This window comes from Leuresthes tenuis, unplaced genomic scaffold (genome assembly GCF_036924035.1).
Source record: "Leuresthes tenuis unplaced genomic scaffold, fLeuTen1.0.hap1 SCAF_22, whole genome shotgun sequence".
NCBI classification, from domain to species: domain Eukaryota; kingdom Metazoa; phylum Chordata; class Actinopteri; order Atheriniformes; family Atherinopsidae; genus Leuresthes; species Leuresthes tenuis.
Genome location: NW_027325376.1, coordinates 16,350,747 through 16,368,050, shown reverse-complemented (window position 1 = coordinate 16,368,050; position 17,304 = coordinate 16,350,747). Strand labels below are relative to the sequence as shown.

The following is a 17,304-nucleotide window of genomic DNA, read 5'->3' as shown; positions in this document are numbered from 1 at the left end:
CGTTTTTGCATGTGCATTTTCGCGACAAGCTTTGATTTTAGAAAAAAACAAAACAAAAACAAATCCAAAGACATTTTTGTGCCCAACTCGCGGGCACAAGCTCGGCCAAAAAGCTGACCCCCTCGGAAACGGCCCTCGACGGGAACAACGCTCGCGGAAATGCGCGAGCGCAGCCAGAGTGCGTTGCGCACAATTCTGGACGGAGGTTTTGGCTGAGGAGCGGCCGTTGCCTCTTCCACGAGTCAAAATTTGGACCCCAACGCATGCTGGAGCCGCAGAGTTCGGAGCGATTTGGCTCTTTGAGTCAAACTGCAGCCTCTCACTTTGATTCAGTGCAATTTAAAGAGAACTCAACTCGACTCAGTGACACGAAACCCCCTCACGCCGCTCTCATCGATTCCCCCCGAACGTTACGTGGGGTCCACCCTAAAAAGGTTACGGCCCAATAAAAGCTCTTATTTCAAAATTCTTTACAGTCTGAATCTGGTTGTTGAGCCGGTGAGGAGAGAGAGAAAAAAAATCTAGAGAAATTTCACAAACGTTGCCATCAGGCAAATTATGCGCTAATATTCCTAACGAGAACATTCTTAACGAGACAAAAAACACACATTTCTTCCATTTTCCCGGCTCACAAGAATGCCTCGTTTTTACACACCAACAGCCAAAACCGACGTCTTCTTCTCTCTGTTTGCGCCGTTGACCTCTGACCCGCTAACTGTGGCTCAGCAGAGGCTGCCCGTCTTACAGCGATGGCATTTTAAAAAAAAAAATTTTGTGGGGGGGTTAATTGAATCCAAATATAAGAAGCTTATAAGCAGTGTTTATTTTTATTCAGCGTCCTCAGATGGAGAATAAGCTGCGACAGAGAAAGGGGAATGTGGAGCAGACAATACAGCTTTTCAATGCAGTGCATGAACTTTCTGTCATGTTAGCCGTCAAGCTAACAAACTTGCTGAGTGGGATCTTAAAGGGCTCCTTTTTGCCATCTTGCCAACATGTGCGCGTACGTCCCTTTAAGACCAGGTGCAAATGTTAGCGTCCCCCTCCATTTAGCACTGGATGCAGCATGAGTGTTAAAATGACCACATGGGTAAAGAGCTTCATGAGAACACCGTTAAAAGGCGCTTTTGAGGTTTTTCTCCTTCTTACGAGTATCTTTAGTCCGTTTAGTCCGTCTCTTAACGGAGACACGCTCAAACACAGCATCCCGTCTTAAGGATAAATACACCCACTTGCTGTATCCAGTCCTAACAGGCTTGTAACTATTCATTACGGTTGTACAACTCCCACAAATAAGGTGCCAGTGGAAGGTCAAAATGTAGAGCAAAGGGACTGTATGTGCGTTCCGTTGGTCACAGGTTCTCCCATTCATTATTTAGCTAGCACACAGTTTTTTACTGCGTTAGAGGATCAAATTTAATTGGTTTCAAGAGAAAAGTCTCAATTTATTTATCTACTTTTTGCAAAACAAGTAGGTTTATTAGCCCCAACACACAAGCCCTTTGACTCGGTAACGTGGGACCATATGAATAACTGCGACAGAATAGCACTATTAGCATGTTATAGCACAGGTAGCACGCAGGCTGTTAGAACCAAATACCAAGAAAAAGGGAATAAATCTTAATATAGTCTGCCCCGATCCATGTCTCTGCGTTTTTATCTGTAGGTTCAGGGGGAGAAAACTGCGGTGAGAGGAGCAGGCACTTCAGTTTAAAACCGATGGCGTGACGTGCTCGGCTACCGCTTCAACAGACTGCTGTACAAGCTGCGATAATGTTCGTGACAGGCTGGCAAAGTTAACAGACTGAAAAATACAAAGTTAGTCAAACAGAGTGGAAATGACAGGAAACACAGTTGGGAAAATTTGCCTTTGAATCTTTGGGTAAACGTGAACACAAACAGCGGACGGAGGTGGGGATGGAGAGGTCCACTGTGGAGGTTATTGTCTGAAACAACTGCTCTGCGCGCGCGCACACACACACACACACACACTTACATACACACAAACAAGCCAACACTTGTCCTGCTTAAGTGCTCCAAGTTGCTGTTGCAGGCATACGGTAACCAGGAGAGGACAAAATAGCACCAGTATGAAATAAAGCTAATTCTGCAGCAGACTTTCTCAGCAGTCGGGTGCTGTAAATCCAGCCCGACTGCGAGCCAGAGGTAGGATTTCCTCAATCCCCCTCCTTCTCCATCTATCCCTCTCATCCTTGTTCCCTCTCCTGAAACATCCCTCCATCTGAAATACGACAACAAACGGCTAGAAGCTACACTGACACACACACACGCACGCAAAGGAGTTGTTTCAGACAATGAGCAGCCATGACATCTTCCCTCCCCTCCAACGTTCCTCCATCCTGTGCTCCGTTCTCATCCTCTTTCCTCGGTTTTGCTGTTGATCGGTTATCTTGTCGTCTGTCTGTCTCTTGAGTTGATTCACTTGATCAAATCATTCCTCCGTCCATCTGATCGTCCTCTTGTGTGTTTTCCTCTGCTGTTTTGTCGCTTTTGGCACTCTGCTTACCCCCCCGACTGGATTACATAAACTGCATCTGAACAAAGAGGGAAACAGATGAGAGAAACGGTTTTGATCGGTGAAAAACACTTTGACATAAAGATGAAAAGAAAGCACCAGGGGCGGAATAAAAAAAGAGGGCTGAGAGACAATTGACAGGATGAGAAAAATCTGAAAAACAATCTACACAGAGCACTTGTCCCTCCATCAAGCTCTGCTGTTTTTCTTTTGATCTACTCAATCATTTCACCTCCTCAGGCCTCAAACTTTTGCATTGCTCCATGAACCACCAGATTTTATGTACTGAAACCTGTTCAAATGAATCTGGAATAGTTTCCCATTTGTTGCACTTTGACAATCTCTTGCAAACACACGAGCTCCTGAGACATGTGGGGAGCGCCTGTCAGGACACCTGTATGTCCAGAGAGCTCGTCGTGTTTTAACCGCTACCACAACTGAAGTCGTCACCAATGGCTTGCCATCGGCTCCGAAAAATTAAGCGAAAGAGAGGCGGTTGCAGTGCTCAAAATGATAATGATGTAGCCGGCATGTTGTATGCAAACAACCATTTAATCAATGCATCTAATCCAGTCCCAACAAGAGGAAAATGAGCTCTTCGGACCAAGACAAGCAGCAGCAGTAAATGCACAATAAACACACGACAACACAAGTAAACTGAGCTGTAGAACAGGGAGTGTTTGCACTGAGATGCTGACTCCATCTCAGTGCCCTGAGATGCTAGGTGCAGTGGATTCATTCTTACTACTTAGGAACATTGTGAGTTTCAGTTTGTTGAAAAAAGAAGCATTTTCATTAAGATTTGTTATCTACGACGTGATCATGAGTGGTGCAAGGACTGAGCCCTGGGGTACGCCAACTGGTTGAACTATAAAGGCCATCAGTATTTTTTAAGCCATCTCATCGCGTGTGTAGACGGTTTCTCGTGGCATATTTGAGTATTTGCAGTAATACTGCATGATCCACTGTGAATCAGCCTTAGACAGATCAATAAAAAGGGCTGCAGAGAGTCGATTCCTGTCTAAAGATTCAATAAAATATTATATTACTTTTGAAAGGCTGCTATGACTGCACTAAGATAAACAACTAAATACTGACTCCAAATTCAGGCAATAACAGCATAACATCTATTCTACAAGAGTACAGAGTCCGTTTTTGTATGAATAAAAAATAAGAGGGATGTGACCATGAAACCCCCCCCCCTCCCTCTCTGGCTGTGTGTAAATTACCTGGGCTCCTGGCATGGGTGCGAAGGGATTAGTGGGTCTGAGAACAGGCTGGTTGTACATTATTGGCTGTGGAGCCATCACTGGTACCCCACCCATCTGACCCATCTGGGGAGGGACCTGGAGAAAGGCAACACACACACACGGAGTTACAAAAACAAACAAAAAAAAAGATGAAAGAAAGTAGTGAGCAGATTTTTTTGTTTGTTTTTACTCATGATGGACAGAGACTCCAAGAGTCAGAAGAAACCGGAACGGGCATCCAAGCCAAACGTAAAGAAAAGGTTAATTGGACAAAGGCTGTGCAGTGCGACCATTTTCTGAGCATACCCACCATTCCATACACAGGCACTTGCGGTGTGGTCATGGGGAAAGCCATCGGAGCAGGAGCCTGAAAGAAAAACAGATGACTCAGAACAAAAATGAGACCAGGTTCAAACTGCTTACAGACTTTTTTTTTCTTTTAAATTCTATTTTCAAACAGTATCAAGCACATATGGGGAGAAAAAAAAAAAAAAACTGCCAAAAAACCCCAAAACACTCGGTTTGAGCATTTCTAGGAAAACAAGCGTGTCTTAGAATGTGGACTTTAAGCGCACAGCGTGTAGCAAAGGCACCGAGTAGCTTCCCACTGTGAGCAATCATTACCACCACTAGAAAATGAGTGGCACGACAGGACAGTGTTTGATTCGGCCCCGCGTCCTTCACAAATCAACTCCACTACAACCCGAGTGGGCTTCAAATTCAACTTGATGGGCAATTTGCAGCAATTGTTTGCAACCCGCACCGTGCCTGCTGATTTCTGCTCAACGAATTGGTAATTTATGAGAGTGGGTGCATCAGTGGATGTCCTGGAGGGATTTGAGTGTACAGGATGAGGCAGGTTGATGCAGTGCAGCATGCCTCTTGCACAACACCTGCAGTCCTTTATCAATTTGTAGAGATCTACAACAAACACAGCAAAGGCAGGGGCCCTGACAGCCTCTCTTAAATATGACAAGCAAGGCTCGGGAATTCTCAACGAGCTTTGGGACTATTTCCCTGCCCCGTCCTGTACAACTGCTTAGTATTTGCTTTGGTCAGAAGATGTGACTGATCTCCTGCAGGTCATTCCGGTCACCCCAGAAATCCCCTTCTTTTCAAGAACCCATTAAAAACAACTTGCAGAAACACACTGCTGCCTTCACAGACCTAATCCATCACTGTAAATGAGACAACTGTGGCGCTTTAACAAGACCTCCGAGAGCCTCAATCACTCCTACTTTGATAATACTGCCTCTTTTCTGCTATAGTGGAATATCTTCAGCCACATCTTGTTACAAAAAAGGGGCAGAAAAGGAAATGTTTCTATCAAACGCAGTAGTCGGCTTCTCTGTGAAGCCACTCGTTACCTGAGCAGTCGAACAGAACGTGAAGGATTAGATTAATCAAGGCAACGCGATGGTGGGCTTAAGCCTTAATGGCGAGAAATAAAACCACCAGCATTATCCTTTAATTGCTGCTAATCTATCAACCCTTTAATCAATGTTTTAAACACAGCGCATGTTAAACTGGTCGAGCTCCATACAAATGTTTCAGTCGTTATCCAATAGCTGTGCCAAATTAATTGTTTTTACTACCTTACTACTAACAAAACAACATTCATATCCTCGTGCATCTGTGCAGCAGGTCCGACACTGGAGAGCACTGCCTCTGATACCTACGGCCATAAAAGGCAGGTGGAAGGAGAGGAGCGCTCAGAGGGGGGGGGTGAAGAGGGAGAAAGCGGAGGAATCGGTGGCTGTGGATGCCGAAACGGTAGATTAGACTCATTATGTAAAGCGAGAGCAGGTGGCGGAGCGTGGATCTGACATTCTTGCAGAAGAAAAAGCACAAAGAGGAAAAGTTAAATCAAGAACCATCAACCCAGAGGAAAGCTGCGAATGAAGAGCAAAGGTCTCCGGAGCGATGCTAAAGTTGCTTGCTTTTCACCCGATCGTGGAATTAAACCAGCTAATATAAATGCAGCATTTCAGTGGCGTGTGGGCGGACGGTTACTGAAAGGGTCGCTATGCCCAACTTGACCTCTAGGTGTCAGTAATGTCTACACAAATCGGGTTCGACGGGGAGAGTCGGCGCGCTGCCATTATCAGGCCTGTCCTTGGACGCTCTACAGGGTCCTGGTCGTTGACTTGGCCTCGCTCGGTAAGCCTTGGCCAGAAGTCCCGAGAAACAAGGTTTGTCCATCCAGCTTTGCCTCCATCTCGACTGATCCTCCATCCCCGATCAAACATAAAATCTCCCCACATAATGATGCTGCCATCGCATTCTTTGAAGGCAGCGATCATGTCAATGAAACGATGCTCTGTTGGAAACTAAGGCCAGTTTAAACAGATCAGGGGATTTAACTTCTCATGTTCTTGAGAGTCGTTTAACACTCTACAATAGAGGCATTCTGGAAAGATTCTCCATTAAGGAGCTCTGGTTATTATCTGTGGTAATCGTGCTTGTTTGGACACCTGCTTTAACGCTCTTTAAATGCAGCAGATGAGTTCTTATATCCCTCCTCAGACCTATGCTTCGACAGTCCTGTGTCGCTGGATCTCTGCCGGCTTAATTACATCCCATAAATTCAATGAAACACAGGCGGACCGAGGTGCAGAGGTAGCGCTGACGGAATGAGATTCAGCCGAGCTCAGCTGCAGGCGTCATCTCAGCGGGTCGGAGGAATTATGCAAATGGAATATTTCAGACTTCAGCCATTTGTTTTTGCTGTCTGGAGACTTATTAGGGAAAAAAAGTTCAATTAAGATTCGACAAAATAGACCTTTCGTCGTCCCACAAGGGCCAAATTCAATTCCCCAAACGTTATGGCAGCCAAAATGCACAGAATCGATTGATAATCGTGTCTGACACAAAAACACGTGGAAAACTTTAAAAGGAAACATTCCCAAACCCAAAGCAACCGGAATTAAGCTAAAAAATTAAACGGCTTTCTCTCTTTTTTCTTCTCGCACACTAATCGATGAAACGAGCACTGCGAGCTGGGCTTTTCGATGGGATCGTTGCGTTCTCGTAGACACGTTTAGAATCAGAAAAAGCATAATTCATCAGCTCATCCGGCGGGTTGGTGAGACTTCGGCCAGAGCAACAATTCTGTGTTGAGAGCCGCGTTGTGATGACTGAGCCAAAGCATCTCAGCTTCAAAGGCCAGATAAACGGAAGCGATTTCATGGCCAGAAGCTGGTCTGAGAGCAGGTCGAGTGAAGCTGCGAACTCGTCTCAGGAGACAGGTCAATATGACTGATCAGTATCTGCTTTTACTTCTGGCCTCTGGAGAACGAGCCGTTGCTCATAAACATTGATAAAACTCTCTCTCCCACACAGAAAAGAGCCCAGTTCAGCGAAAAGACTTGAATTTGTCACATCTATTTATTGCCCGCTCGGTTATACACCAGCGGTTTTAGTATTTGAAGCCGTACTCATAGATTAAATTGATTTTACTGTCGCCCACACCTTAAGCACGCATTTCTTTGTGTTTTATCGGTGTGTCCGTCTTGTGCAAAATAACAGCAGGCATCACTTTTTATTCATTTATCTATTATTTTCTTTTACCGTGACAGCGTATTGAAGAGAAAAACAGAAGGTGAGACACCTGTTATGCACCAATAAAGAGGGTTTTTTCCAGCCTTTGTGTCCATCTGTCAGCCTGAGCTGTTGTCACATCTCCATGCCTTTGGATACATGTTTTTAAATCTCTCTTCTCTGCATCTTTCAGCGTTCTGAGCTACACCTTCTGCAGTTCCCGTTGCCATTACCGGCTTCTTTTTTTCCCTCCAGACTCCACTTTTTACCTTTACGTGCTCCTGCAAAGCTACGTGTGGGTTAAATAAGTGAGATGTTTTCCTGGCCTGATGCTTTAAACGGCAGCCAAACCCTTGCACAGACTGTTGGAACGTTGCCCTCCTGCCATCCTCACAGATGTGGGAGTTTCACTCAGCATCAAAGATGCACATCAGCCAACTTAATGGCTGCTCTGCTAACTGTAATGTATCTATGTTGCTGCATGTGGAGGGCACAATTAGGCAGGCACACCACATAATTATGCCTTCCACTTGCTATTAGGGTTTATGGAGGTTATGTTTTTGGTAATTTATACTAAAAGCAGCCCGAGGTTCTACAGTTTTCCCGTTTCCGTTACTGGCTCTTAGCTTTTCTCATCTGTAAGCTTTGTTCTTGATGCATTCTTTGTGTTTGCTTGTCTCTCTAAATGTGCGTTGCAGGTAGGGATTTGTTGGCTTGTGCCATGAAGAAGATTAAAATGAAAAAAAGAGTTTATTTTCCAGAGGAAGCAGCCGCCGCACTTATGATTGCGCTGGTTTAATCTCCACAGGCAATTTCTGCTCTCGCTTGTTTGCCAGACAAAGTGAAAGCTGAATAATGCAGCTCCTTCCTTAATGCGTCTCAGGACATCCTTGCAAATGACACCTAAACGTCATTTTGATAAAGCTTCGGCAATTTCCTGAGCAGCGATCATAATTGTGTAAATGCTACTCGCGCAGGACAGATCGCTGCTCCGGGGAGTATTTTGAGCAGGGAGGTATGTGAGAGGCTCAAAATAAACTAAGTGGCCCAAGTTTGTTGTAATAAAGCGCAACAGTGTGGATCTTTAAGGGGTTTCTAATAGGTTCTGGGCACAAAGATGCTTCATGGCACTGACAACTAAGATATAACAGTCCATCTGTAGCATCCCTTTGTTAAGATAAGCAGTCGCATAATGTGGAGAGATGAGGAGGGAAAAGTAGAACTTTCTTCTAACCTCCTGGTGCCCTTGAGGTTGCTTGGTGCTTATACAACAAGCAATGGGAAAGTTATTTGTGGAAACTGAGCAAAAAGAGAAAAAGTCTTTTTCAACAAGTGTCTCCTGGGAGCAGGAGAAGAAGAGGAAGTGAGTGAGGAAGAGATGAAGAGGAAGATAAGCAGAGCAGGGAGCTCAGAGCAGACATTTCTGAGCATCTCGTTAAGACTTGTCTTACTAAACAGAGATAAGTACTTACATAACTAGTATAGAACATTCCATTCTGCATCAGGACGCAACAGGAAAAAAGGACAAAAGACAGAGAAAGACAGAGAGGAGGGAGGAGGACAAAAAGAAAGAGAGCCAGAGAGAAAGAGGAGAGGAAGATCAAAGAAGTGAACAAGCAGAGGTTAAAGTTGCAATCCAAGGATTTGAGCAGAGAATGACGAAAGCGGGAGGCATAAAAGTAGAATGGAAGAGAGATGAGGAGAAGGTAAGAGTGTGAAAGAAAGAGGTGGGAAAAAAAAGGGTGCGAGCCAAAGTGGAAACATGACGGGTGAAAAGATCAAGTGAAGAAACACGAAGAAAAGTGCAACAGAGCAGCAGAAAAAAAGGGACCAACGACGACATAAGCAAAAAGAAGAAGGGGTCACACAACACCAACGTGCAGAGCGGAGGAAACGGGACGAGCAGATGACAACGCAAAACAAGAGTCGCCCGCAAAGCAGAACGCCAGCGACAAAGGGAAGGAAGACGAGTCGATGACAGTGCAAAACAGCAGGAAGGAGAGATTTGAGGGAATGCCAGCGGGGTGAGGAGGACAGTGACGGAGGGAGGAAAGGAAGGATCAACAGGAGGAGAAAACCAGAGAAACAGGGGAAGTGGAGGGTTAGTGACAGTTTGTCCTCGTCAGCCGAAATTGCAGTGCACAGATCAGGAGGACAATGAGGAGCTGCAGAGATCAGCAGGCTCACACACACACACACACACACACACGGCATGCACACACAGCTCTGTGCTGCACCGAGGCAGCACAGCCAAACATGCACACACACACACACACACACACGAGATCGGTGCTTTCTGAAGTGTTCCGTGTGCTGGCGAGGTGTCTGCAAGCTTCAGTCAGCTGGAGGTAACACAGCTACTCACTTTAGGAAAGGCCAAATTAAATATGTGAACTCATTCAGCCTCGGGAAAAATATTTCTCAAAAGACTTCCTGTCTTTCAAAGAGAAAAATTACAAGATGATGCACATTCTGAGCTTCATGTAGATGGATTGTGTTACCATTGGACAGGGGCCCGTCGCGCTGTTTGCAGCTAAGCGGCTGCTGGCTGGAAGCCCAGAAAAAGCTCCTCTCATAACTGCATACAAAGCAGCAAAAAATATGGTTTTTCTTTGTTTAAGACGCTGAACAAATGGTTGATTAGTGATCTTTAGAACTGCCGGTGAGCTGGGTTTTTCTTTTTTCTTCCAACCTCTGGACAGAACCAGAAAAAGAAACTTTCTTCCCCTTTTCCAGGCACAGCGGTTAGCTAAAATAACCAACCATGTGCTTCCCACATTTCCCCTAAATGCCAAACCCTTGCTGTTATCCAAGCAGCCAGAAAATATCCAACTCCTTTAACACTGAATTTCATTCCGACCTCAGTTCAAGAAAAACCTTGGAGACTTTTTCAGGGTTTACAGAACGCTCAACGAGTTTTCTTCCAGTGTTGCTCAGTTTTGGGCATCATTTCTCAGATCTGGCATCAACAAAAAGTCGGCTGGGACATCAAGACGGGCTGTTGCCACAGCAACGGATACAGTAAGATCAGCTGAGATTTTAGACACCTAATAAAACGTGTCCATACATCCTTGTTTTCAGTTTCCAGCTAAGAGAAACGATGCCCAGAAGAATTTCTCCAGTCCTTTCCAGACTTGCAGACACCTTGATGGATCCTGTGAGGTGTGTATCTGCATGATGAGAGCGTGCTTAATTGCGCTTACCACATGTGGCACAGGCATGGGCTGCGGGGCCATGGGCGCTGGGCTCCACTGCGTGGTCGACATGGTCTTGTTTTGCCAGTTTTGGCCACCGGTGAGCTTCTTCTCGCCAGGTTGATTCCACTGCATATCTGGCCTGTGAAAAAGTAGATCGCTGTCAGGGGTTGAGCCTGGTCAACCTCTATCAAAATCATCAAGCATAATGGAGGATAAACCACGAGATAAGATCACTTTTTCCTTCATGAAGTCATTTGTAAAAAATGTGCTTTTTAATCTTGAAAATGTTTTTTTTTTTTGACAGTTATCCAAAGCCGAAACACTACTCAAAGCTGCATATGGACCCTGTGAGCGGATGCAGAAATTCAGCCCTTAAGACTTGGAAATGTGTCATCAGGAGTCGAGGAAACTCACTTCTTGGCTGCGGTCCCAAACTGGAGATCTGGTGAGGGGAAGAAAAAAAGAAAAAGAGTAAACTGAAAGATAGTCGTGAAGCCAATGTTACCAGACTCTGTTCATCTTTTGGAAGCATTCATAATAAATCTAACTAACATTCTGCAAGCTGAGGATGAAAACAAACTGACTCACTGCTAAAAACAGATGTACTATTGCAGAAAACAAATTAAAACGTAAAAGTTGGAGGAAAATCACCTCCTGTGAGAGTCACATATGTCTCAATGTTATCAGACGAAGCTCCCAGGAGTCCCACGCTCCATAAATATGAGGGATTGTAAAACTTTGTGTGTGCGTACGTTCGAGGCCTGCCGTGGGTAAACTTATGTAACTGTTCCAGCAGCTTTCTGCCCTTCGTCAACACATTCACGTGTATCAACACTCACTGCCCACGAGGTTGGCCAGAGAGGAGTCGAGGTCGTTGGCGAGCAGCTTTCCTCCGGGATGGATGGCCATTTGAAGAGGTGGAGGAGGTGCGCTGTGTGTGGGAACTGTCGGCTTCAACAGGTCTCCCAGAGCATCAAAACCTGGAGGAGAAATCAACTCGCACATGTGAGTGAGCCCAGAAGAAAGCCGCGCATCTTCGATAGCGAGGCCGGGAACGACGTCGTTCGGAGAAACGAGCACAAACAGGCGCCAAGACTGAGAGGAAAGCGAGAGAAAAACATTTGGGATTTCATTTTCTGTCGGTTTTGCTGAAGACTTCTGCTGAATTCACAACTTAGCAACCTTGGAGTAGCTGAATCAGAAGCTGCAGTTAGTGGGAGGCGGAAGCAGCGACCTGCTATTCAAACACGCTGCAGGGCACTGCGGCTACGGACTGAAGCTGAATATTAAGTTCTGAATTTGTAAAACTGAGGGGGGAAAGAAAAAAAGTTCAACAACAAAAACAACCCCGCACATTACACAGAAAATAAAACAGAGACGAGATGTTTCCTGATTGAGTAAAGGCCCTAAAATACATTTAAAACTCAGATGTGGATCTAAAAGTTGCCGTTTGTGTGGGTTTCGGTTGTTGCTGAGCTGAATCTCGACAGCAGGATGAACAGAGAGAGATGGAGGACATGCTTAAGGTGCTTAATAGCCAATCAGAAGGTGCTCAGCCCACGTTAGACGGGCCCAACAGAGTCGTTTCCTCCATTTTTACCATCATCAGTGGCACCAACTAGATTCAGATCAGCAAAAGCTTTAGATTCACATCTAGATGACCAAATCTACCCGAAACCTTACGTTTACGCAGTTTCTATTGGGCCAGCGACATGTGGGATGCCTGCGAACACCGAGTCAGGACTGACCGGCGGGTATCTCTAAGCAGCCGTTCCACCTGCTCAGAAACACTGTGGATATGTCAAAAAGACTGACTGCTAAAATATGTTAAAAGGCTTCTTCTGCAGAAGACACAGGGAAAGGTTTTTCCGACTGAACTTAATGAGAGCTCACGCAAGTTTAAGCCCCAATTTTCCAGATTTCTTCAAATACGTCGACTTTTTTTTTTTTTTTTTAATGAAGCAGATCTGAGGAGATCTCTTTGCGCTCCTTTAATTCAAACCTCAGTCTGACTGCTCGACTCTCTGTTAATTAAATTCATCCTGACCCGTTTTCAGCTTTCACCTACAGCAGCAGATATTCTTGTTCAAAGCAGATTTAGTCACCCCACCCTCCCCTTTTCTTTTTGTTTTTTTCCCCCCCTTACTGTCATGCATCAGCCTATAATCCCTGACTCAGTAGCCTGGAGCAGTTCTTCTTGATGATTGATTTATCTGTTCTTAGCTGTCATGTTCGCACTCCCCCATCTGCACGGTGATTAGTTCAGAACATGCAAGTGCGTTTCTGTGAGTGTGTGAAATCTGTTTGTCCATGGCCGGTAGGTGCAAATGACAGTAATTTCCCGCGTTGGTGTGTGTGTGTGTGTGTGTACAGTAAGAGCCAGCAGTAACAACTCCCCACGTCAGCACTCATTCAGCTAATGGGTTGTTAAAACCCTGTAGAAACCTGGACGTGTGACTGTGTGCATGTGTGTGTGTGTGTGTGTGTGTGTGTGTGTGTGTGTGTGTGTGTGTGTGTGTGTGTGTGTGTGTGTGTGCTGGCTGGGGAAAATAAAAGAGATCAAATAAAAGGAGGCTGGAAGAGCAGATTTTTGAAAAGCCGAAAGCCTCGTGGCTCGTTTCTGTTTTCCTGTGATTTTATGACTAAGTGGAACTTCAACCAGTGTTAAAGGTGATAAGAAAACAACTCCTGTGGAGCCCAACGAAGCAGGAAAGAAACAAAAACTGCACGGCTGTAAATGTACAACATCTTATCACAACAAAGAGGAGGATTTGGGGGGGGGGGGGGGCACAGAGAGGCATCTGATGGTGGAAAAAGAGGGAGGAATAATATTTAGTTAGGAAGCGGTGTGCATGTCTGACAGAGGTGCTGACACAAGAGATTCAGAAAAGACTTTTCCTGCTCGCTGAGCAGATGAGAGAGAAAGAGGGAGAGAACGGAAAGAATACAGAGAGAAAAAGAGACGAGAAGAGCACACGGAAACCAAGTGTAGCCCATAATCTTTTCACATCTCTCGACTCTAATTTATCTCCCGTTGCTGTTTGCTGTGATTAAACACCATCGATGTGGGCGATTTTTTCCCCCTTTGCTTTTGTTGTTCCTTAAAGCTTCGTGTCAGTAAAGCTCAGAGAGTCAGACTGAACCACAGCAGCACCAGGAAAAGAGATTGAGGGGAAATAAAAAAAAAAAAAAGACCACTGTGAAACGAGCTCTCAGTAGATCATACGCACTGCAGGGAGGCGAGAAGGGCGGGAGGGGGGGGGCAAGGATGGAGGGAGTCAGGAGAGGGAAGTGATGAAGCGAGCACTAAGAGCTGTATTGAACCCGGAGGATAATGATATCAGTGTTAGCTTAGGTGCTTCAGCAATGGATTTGACAGTCAATATGATTTAAGATCAAAGGGAAGGAAGGACGTAAATCCTTGTCAGAGCTCTGTAGAGCAAAACACTAACAGATCTGAGCTGAAACGTAATAAGGCTGCGTTACCGGAAAACTCTTTCCAGAAACGAGTACCCAGGGGGCTTCACTGCACGCACGCATCCCATTTTACCAGGAGTGAGACGTGACAATCACCTGGCATATGAGGGAGGGACAGAGGAATCATGGGGATTTCCTCACAGGCTGCAGCACTGATGGAATAGAACATGTTGAGGCCTTACGAGATGACCAGTTTAAATGCTGAGGGAGAATATGCTGCTCGTCTCACAGTGAAAAACATCCATAATTAATGTAACCATTTACATCACAGGGCCCATTTCAAGTCTGCTCCTTCACCAATAAACATCAGGTTGGGGGCTAATTACCACTAGATTGATAGAATATATATTTGGAAAGAAATTGTGTTATTATTGCACCAAGTTAAATTAACTTAAAGTGCAGTTTCCAAGTGTTAATTTGAGGGGGTTTGAAATCATTTAGGAATTGCTGCTCTTAAGTGAGCACTATCCATTTTAAGGGGGGCACACGGAATTATAGACTTGGACTTGAAAGCCGTTTCATCAGTGGATGTTGTGGCATTTGCATGAAGAAAACTGTGGGTGTGGACCCCCCCGCACTCAAAGACAAGTCTACCAAAAAGACAGCAGGAACGTTCTGAGTGGCAGAATCAAAAGTTTGGTGGGTTCTGGGTGAAGAAAAAAAAAAGAGGAAAGAACATGGTAGGAAACTACGATAAGAGGAGTTGAAAGAGAAAAATGGTTCGCCACAAGGTGCTCACTGCTCGCCTGAAGCAAAGAGGGGTCAGTTCAGATAAAAAACAAACACCTTTTTAAAGTAAAAAGTGCTGTTAACAAGGTTAGCATCTGCACTGACTTGCTGGCGTCTCTCGCTGCCATGTCAACAGAGGGCAATAGACTGGATAATCTGACACAAGGCCTGGGGAACTGGCACTGCAACCCAAAAAAGCCATAAAGCATAAAAGTTACGGTCCGAGTCGATGACCCCTGGAAGAGATTTTCCAAAAAGATCGGTCTCAGGCCCCAAAACTGCATTAATATGTGGGCGATGGGCACAAACACAGAAGAAATATCAGGATGGCGAAAAGACTTGTCATAATAAGTCCGGTCATTCCAACCTCTTTGATATTTCTTCTCTGCCCAACAGCAAAGCACTGAAGATGCATTTCTCTTGGAGCTATCAGTAAGAACATGATATGTATTTAATCTCTGTGCTTCCTTCACACAAATGTGATGAAATTCAATCAAGAGTTGTGTAAGACATAGTCGGTCTCCTCCAGTTAGATTACAATAACGAGTTCACACAAAATGGCTCAAGTGTAACAGTACCATCTGGAAAAAGATACAAAAAAATAAATTCTGTGGCCTTAACCGAGTTCAGGTTTCCTATAAAAGGGGGTCGGCATTCAGCGGACACTACATTAAAAATAACTAAACGGACACAACAGAAGAGATGATTATCCGGATAAGACTTGGAAACCAGGCAGAGGAGTGAAAACTGCTAAACTCTATTCAGAACCAACCCAAAAAAAGAGAAGATGAGGAAAGAGAAAAGATGCAGCGATCACGTCACCTGCAATTGAATAAATGTTAGTCTCACAGGAGGGAAGGAGACAAAAGAAAAGCCTTTTAATCGTGGCCGTGAAGAGCGAGAGAAAGAGAGGAGGAGGAGGAGAGCAGATGGAAAGGAGTTGCCTGGGTGATTCTTGCCTCGTGAAGTGTGATGAGGAGATGATGAAGAAGCAAAGACAGAGAAAGATTAGATGACGGGAGGGGGGGGGGGTGGTGTGAACAACAACAAAACAAAAAAAGACCAGCAGAAGCAGACATATGGGATGGAGGAAAACCAGGGAGGATGTGCAAACAGACGCAGTGTATGCAGAGGAGTACACAGCTTACACATGAAAGGAAACAGACACAGAGGAGCTTCACACACACATGGATATTTGTGGGATGCTGCCAGTTGCCCAGATGGTGTATTGATAGTTAGTGCTATTAATAGAAAGAAGTTAGTCTTTCCAAAGCCAGAACCAGAGTGCACATTCAAGCCCAACTCCAGTCAGAGCAGAGCCGAGGACACGGACAGGGTTACAGGAGGCGAAGGCAAGCCGGAACGCAGCGCCTCCTCAACTCCATCGAGCATCCGGCCTCTTGGACTACGAGAGAAAAACAGTTTCACGGTTTCATTTGAAAGACTCGACTGGAGAAATGTCTCCGAATGGAAGCTCTGCTTTAACGTTCTGACAACAGGAACTATTTCACACGTGCAACGCTCTGATGCGGTGAACAGAACCCAGACGGCATGCAGACGGGGGGGGGGGGCTGGAGTGACACCTCGCTTAATGCAGGATTTTTCAATTTCCTTTTTATTGAGTGGAATTCAAATGCCAGAAAATAAAAAGGAGAAACAAATGTGTCTAACGCCAACAGATGTGTCAAACACTATGCTTAGCCGGGCAGCAAAGGAGCGCCGGTTTGCCACTGCTCACCAAACATCACCACAGACATTTGAACCGATCTAAACCCCATTCAACTCCCTGCACTTCGCCCTGCCTCTGCGATGGATGAATGAATGCACTCTTTAGGTGATCTCAGCAGGATGTGTGTGCCTTTCTCTGAAAAAGGCGATGAAAGGAGAAAGTTTGCAGGAGCATCTCGAGACCCGGAAGAGTCGAGAGGTGCTCAGAGAGATGGCGTCAGCTGCTGAGAGGTTAAAGGAATGTAAGGTAATAACAGGGCTCGGAGCCAAAGTCTCCGGCATCAGTCGGAAAGCGGTTACCACAACAGAACAGAAAAGAGAGCGCAACGAGAGGGGCTGAGGTTTGCGAGAGAATGGGTTCCTTCACATCGTCTCTTCTATTCAAGACTTACAGATGTCCTTATTTTCCTTTTCACCCGAGGCTGACCATCCCTTTTAGTGATTTTACTGCTAATACACTGGCAAAATAGTCCCAACTAAAACTTATAATAGCTCATTTTGTTTGGCTTGTGTAGGAACCCTGCTAAAAAGAGGAGGCGCTAAGGAAAACAAGGCCTGGGATCAGTTGGTTTCAGCAAAACAAGTTTAAACCGCTAAGTTTAAGCCATTAGAGGCCATGGAAACGTTTTCAAAGGCTACGTTGGATTTGTTGATAGTCAAGTGTGCAGGAACCAATTAGCAGCCACAAAAAAAATAAAAAAAATAAAATAAAATCTGTGGATTAGAAAATCTGGAACCAGGTTTAAAGGGTTTTCGGGAAAACAAGTGAATGTGAAAGTTTAGTGAAATCCAATCTGTGGTGTTTGGCCTTAAGCGGCAGAATTAGGCTTGCTGTCATCACAAAGGC

At 45.1% G+C, this 17,304-nt stretch overlaps 1 protein-coding gene across 3 annotated transcripts in view; it reads right to left on the bottom strand.

The window, feature by feature from the left end:
• Nucleotides 1-804: 804 nt before the first annotated feature.
• The window catches only part of LOC140281897 (phosphatidylinositol-binding clathrin assembly protein), a 65,979-nt gene continuing 49,479 nt past the window's right edge, over nt 805-17,304 (bottom strand). For 2 of the 3 annotated variants that reach the window (XM_072376404.1, XM_072376402.1), the window contains 6 exons: nt 11,363-11,503; nt 10,938-10,965; nt 10,530-10,680; nt 4,097-4,153; nt 3,766-3,882; nt 805-2,555 (listed from right to left, as the gene is read on the bottom strand). In XM_072376404.1, the coding sequence (XP_072232505.1) occupies nt 2,541-2,555; nt 3,766-3,882; nt 4,097-4,153; nt 10,530-10,680; nt 10,938-10,965; nt 11,363-11,503 (509 nt within the window). In that variant the 3' untranslated portion in view covers nt 805-2,540. The remainder of the gene's footprint in view (nt 2,556-3,765; nt 3,883-4,096; nt 4,154-10,529; nt 10,681-10,937; nt 10,966-11,362; nt 11,504-17,304) is intronic. The other variant, XM_072376403.1, reaches the window with a different exon arrangement.